Raw genomic sequence first — 5,375 nt, forward strand, 5'->3', positions numbered from 1 at the left:
ATTGGAGAAATTTTTTTTTTCCTTTCTATTTTTGTCTCGCCTTAATGAAAAATTTAGAAAATAATTTTCACATTTTTTGCTTCTTTTACACATTCTTATATATGTATATCCGTTAATTCATTTTTTTATTTATTTAATTTAATTAACACTCATAAATAAATATAGTGTAGAAAGACGAAGAAAAATTTGAAAATCACTTTGCAAAATTTATGAATCCCTCACTTATTATGAGGGTCGTAATATCACAAGTTTAGATCGCGAGTTTGTGGATTAATTCGAAGAATGAGGATGACGAGGAAGACACTATTTAAGACTCAAACAAAAATTGATCGAAGCTAAATATGCCAAAATTTTCTAAAATAAAGAGAGTGTGTTGGGCCACTTCTAGATGTACTGGCTCCACCATTGCTGACACGATGTTATCAACTTACTTAGGTTTTTTAGTCAAAATGGTCCTTAAGATTTGCATTACTCCTCACTTTGGTCCATGAGATTTGAAATCAATAGAAGTAATCTCTGAGTTTGTCCACTATCAATCATTTTGGTCATTTCATGAAAAATCTCCTTTAAATAAAGCTAAAATGACAATTATACTCTCAATTTTGGTCAAATCATTTGGCCCGTTGTTTATTAAAGGCCTAATAAGATAAATAGCCCCTGTGGTGACAAGGTAATTGGAAGATAGCCCTCGTGGTAAAAAAAATTAGGATTTAAACTCTCGTGGTGCTAGTCTATTAGCAAATTTAGTCCAAAAGTAATTTTTTCGTTAAATGTCTATTAATTAAAGGGTAGACATGTACTTTAACTTGTGCACCTTCTTCTTCCTCGCCTCTCTAGTCTTTCTATTACATACACTTCGCAGGATCAAACATATAGCGTCCGAAACACTGTTACTCTCTCTGCTACAATTCCTAGTTGCATTAAATGAATGTATTTTCTTTCTTATTTTTGTCCTTGTAGATTCAAGAACCCAAAAAAAAAAAAAAACCATCACGAGTTTGGAGCTCTTCGCTTGTAGGAGTGGCAGTGTTGGTGTTGCGTCTTTTCCCAAGTGTCCAATTCGTGACTAAATTATGTTCATCATTTGATTCATAAATATATGGAGCCAATATACAACCTAGCCATTATTATTTTATGGCGAGCCTCTTTGTCTTTGTGTTGGCGAGGAATACAAGTTTAGTTTTACTGCGTAAAACAAAAACAAAGAGTTTGAAGTGTCGTTTCCATCGTTAACAAGCGGAGGTGGGGCATCTGGTTTGGGTGAAGAAGAAGAAGAGGGTTTGAAGAAGGCATCGATCTTTGATTGCATTGCATGAATACATCGGATTTGAATTGAATTGGATCTAATTTTACTGAGCTTCCATCATTTGATTTTAATGTACATTTTTATCCCTAAATTTAATTGACATTTAACGGAAAAATTACTTTTGGACTAAATTTGTTAACGGACTAATACCACGAGGATTTAAAACCTAATTTTTGTACCACGAGAGCTATCTTCCAATTACTTTGTCACCACAGGAACCATTTATCCGATTAGACCTTTATTAAATTAAAGGTATTTTTATTATTTTGGTCCTTATTTAATATAATTTTTTTCAAGGAATGACCAAAATAATTGATGGTGTACATACTCAGGATCTACTTTTATTGATTTCAAATTTCAAATACCAAAGTAATGAGTTATTTAAATCTCAGGAACTATTTTTAACTAAAAAGCCACTTAATCTATAATACTGTGTTTAAGTTTAATGATCCAAACTTTTAACTTTTGATCGGTAATCATTTAGGCATATTATTAGTTTATAATCAACTTTGATATACAAAGACCAACACATAGCCAATTTCATAAATTTTGATTTATCAACAAACCAAAAAAGAAATTGAAAAAAAAAAAGTGCAACAACACATGACATTGGCGTACTCCAAAATAATTAACCAAAATTCCAAGTCGATTCCACAAATGTCACGTGCAAAGTGACACCTCACATGACAGTGCAGGCAGCGGGGTTTTCATCACTGAACGCCGTGGTGTAACGCACTTCCGTCGAGCTCGCACGTGCCAGGTTCCCCATCTGCGGGTCCTCCACGTTCCGCACGTACCCGGACGGCGCCTTCCTGTCGTACACTCCGGCGGCGTAAGGGTGCGCCACGACGTCGTACGGGACGTAGGGCCAGAACTCCACCCTCTTCCCCGTCCGATGCGCGACACGTGCCAGAACCTTGCCGGGGTCCACGTATCCGACGACCGTCAGCTTGTGGGCCTTGCGCTCCACGTCCACCTGCGTCACGCCCCTCATTCCCTCCACCGATCTCTTCACCTTCCGCTCGCATCCTTCGCAGTCCATCTTCACCTTGATCTCCACCGTCTGATCAAAACAAAACAGTTGAACGTTTAAGTTAACTAGTATGCGAGACATTGTACACGTGGCGATTGAGAATGGATTTTACTCGGTACTGTTCTTGAAGAAACAGAGACAGTAGAATCCAGCTCAAAGGAGTTAAAAATGACAAAAACACTTGTTGGATCTCTAAACTCAGAAAAAAAAGTACTGAGATTTGGCTATGCGTCGCTTCATCTTGTTCTTTCAGAAAAAAAAAAATAGATAAAAGTTTTGAAAGGAAAATCTTGAATTACCTGGAATTGCCTGCGTTTCTTGAGCCTGGATCTCCCACTTGAGCAATCAAATAGATTCGAAAAATGATCCAAAACACCCATTTTCTGCCCTTCTGGATTTCCAACGAAATTTGCACAACAGAAATACTTTTAGGATTTCAGATAAGGACTCAAAAATCTCTCAAAGGCTTTTGATTTTGGAATGGGACACAAGTTAGCGGAGTCGAAGGGGTTTGCTCCACTTTTATAAGCAAAACCCTCTTGGATATTTTATATTTTTAAAATAATCTGGGTCGTCCGTAAGGTCCATCAAAAGATCTCGGTCGTCAGTTGCTGTTGGCTAGAAGGGGTTTCATCGATCTGCGTCGCGACACGTGTACCTTAGGCTCCGCTGTCGATAATCTGGTGGGGGCGACTGCGTCGATGACGGACGAGGAAATCCATGCACCGACCGTGCGCGGCGTTACGAGTGAGGCCCACACTCTAATCCGGAATGGGTGGTGGGGTAAATCTGATGCGGGAGGATGGGACCCCACAGGCTACAGCATGGGCGAGCGAGTGTTCAAACATGTTGAGTGTTGAGGTCACGCTGGGGAAGTGGATCTTTCGCGGCAAGTTTCGCGACAGTATGCATGAGTTCGAACTTCCATACGGCGGTCCAACCGTCCAACGACCAAGTTTGAAAATTGGCGTGAATTTTGTAGATGTAAATTTTCGCCTTCTTCATTTTAGATAAAATTGTACTTACAAAAAAATTAACACTTTAAATTAAGGTGAAGAGCCTCACGCGCCCACGATGAAAGGAAATTTGAAAATATAGTCATTTCAAAGTATACGTATTGAAATATGACCAACTGTTTTAAATTATTATAATACTAACCACAATTGATGTTCAAAAGACTAAATTACCCTAATGCTAAAACTTTCTTAGTTCCTCTCTTCTTCTCATTTGTGAATTCTGATTGAGTTGCTTCTCTGTTATGTCTGACATCTATCATTTCCTTAATGAGATTGATCTTCTCTCTCTTTCCAGTATACACAGCTCGCCATTGTGCTAAGTTAGTCGTCTTCTTCGAGGTTGTGGGTTGGTAGGTGATGGGTGGTTGAATCAGTTCAATGACTGCTCTATATTTGGTAAATAAAGTTTGCTATCGCAGAATCTGGGATTAAGGAAGTGAGAGGGAAAAAGATGTGTAGAGTCTGGGAGAGGAACTGGGCATGAGAAGAGAAATACCTGATCTGCGATAGCATATAAAAGTGTAATAATGCACGGAAGATAGCAAGAAGCTGCGATACAACTGATACATGCCAGTGCAACACAAAAAACAACAAAAAAACATCAAAACCCAGGAAATTTTTGCATAGCCTGCAGACAAAGCCACATTGCCATAGTTAACAGTTTATCCTTGATTTTTGTACAAATGGATGAGAGAAAGAGGTCACAAACCTGTAAAGCTGCGAGAAGGCGCGTGCTAAAGATTGACCGATTGCGGATACCCAATAGAACCTAATGATCCACCTACCGCTCGAGTAGCAATCGTGAAGTTAAGGCGTTACCTGTATGGTTTGTGAGAAGAAAAAAATGGCATTCGTTTGGGTCAAGTGGTTGGTGTGCTGATCTCTTGGTTTAATTGTTTTTGAGTGAAGATAACAGAGTTATGCGGTAGTGGATCCTGATAGTTCAATAATAGGGATGACGTTCTGTTGACCCTAGAAACTACAAAGCCTATGTGGCGCGCAGGCCGAGTAATTAATGAGCTAACTACGTCCTTCGGTGAATGCGGGGCGTGCCAACTCGTCGGCCGAGGAGTAAATTTGTTGATGTTGCGTTGGGTCGCGCTACTGACTTCTGCGTCTTACGATTGTGGCCGAGAAAGGAACACGTCTCGACCTCTTGGGCTCTCGAACCTGAAGACAAGGTTACTATTCTTACGAAGTTCAATATCAAATTCGGCTTTCAATGTGCCGAATGTAATCACTGTAACACCTCACTTTGCCGAGAAGGCTGATGAGATGACCTCGACCAATAAGGGTTCAGAAACCCTTCTCGACCGAGACTTGGATAGGTAATTAACCGTTCTCGCCGCAGTGCTGTTGATGCCAACGGAAGATACTGCAAGACCGATCAATTCTATGGTGACAGAGCTATCTATGTCGACTTAAGATATCACCGGTTGCTTCCACAGTGCTGTTGATGCCAACGGAAGATGTGTCAGCGAAAAAGGAAAAAGAAAAATCACAAGTTGTGAGAGTTTGCGCAGGGCAATTTTGTATTGATTTTGTAGGGGCTCTCTGATGTTGCTTGCGCTCTCGTATTTATAACATCAAAACTCTTAGCTGTGCTGGAGAATTAAAGTTGTGGACATCCCACCATCTCTGATGATAAGCCACATCCATCTTTATCCCAATCAACAATTACCGAGTCATCAGGTAAGATCACATTGGATAAAATGGCATATGCCATCTTTTATCCCATATTTTCCCGTGCCTGAGTTCAAAATAAACAGCACCTTTATCCAAGCACCTTTATTGGCTAATGATAATCTAATCCCATCTTTATCTCCATTATATTTGCATAAATGCATGGGAGATAGTCTTCCAATCCTTCACGTACATGCATGATACCAATCTCAATCTCAAGCTGGACTCTTCCGTTTTAAACTCTTGATTTCTTGGAGATCGCCCAAATTCAGTATTAATACCTAGAAAAATATTAAAATTCAATAGTCTAGAATCCGTTCATCCAACGGCCTCAATT

At 39.6% G+C, this 5,375-nt stretch overlaps 1 protein-coding gene across 1 annotated transcript; it reads right to left on the reverse strand.

Annotated features, from left to right (window-relative positions):
- Nucleotides 1-1,769: 1,769 nt before the first annotated feature.
- On the reverse strand, nucleotides 1,770-2,869 carry LOC114827637 (heavy metal-associated isoprenylated plant protein 26-like). Its single transcript, XM_029109746.2, has 2 exons — nucleotides 2,639-2,869; nucleotides 1,770-2,369 (listed from the first exon to the last, which is right to left on the reverse strand). The coding sequence occupies exons 1-2, from the start codon at nucleotides 2,717-2,719 to the stop codon at nucleotides 1,986-1,988; spliced, it is 465 nt and encodes a 154-aa protein (XP_028965579.1). The 5' UTR covers nucleotides 2,720-2,869; the 3' UTR covers nucleotides 1,770-1,985.
- Nucleotides 2,870-5,375: the final 2,506 nt, after the last annotated feature.

The sequence above is a fragment of the Malus domestica genome, chromosome 10 (genome assembly GCF_042453785.1).
Source record: "Malus domestica chromosome 10, GDT2T_hap1".
NCBI classification, from domain to species: Eukaryota; Viridiplantae; Streptophyta; class Magnoliopsida; order Rosales; family Rosaceae; genus Malus; species Malus domestica.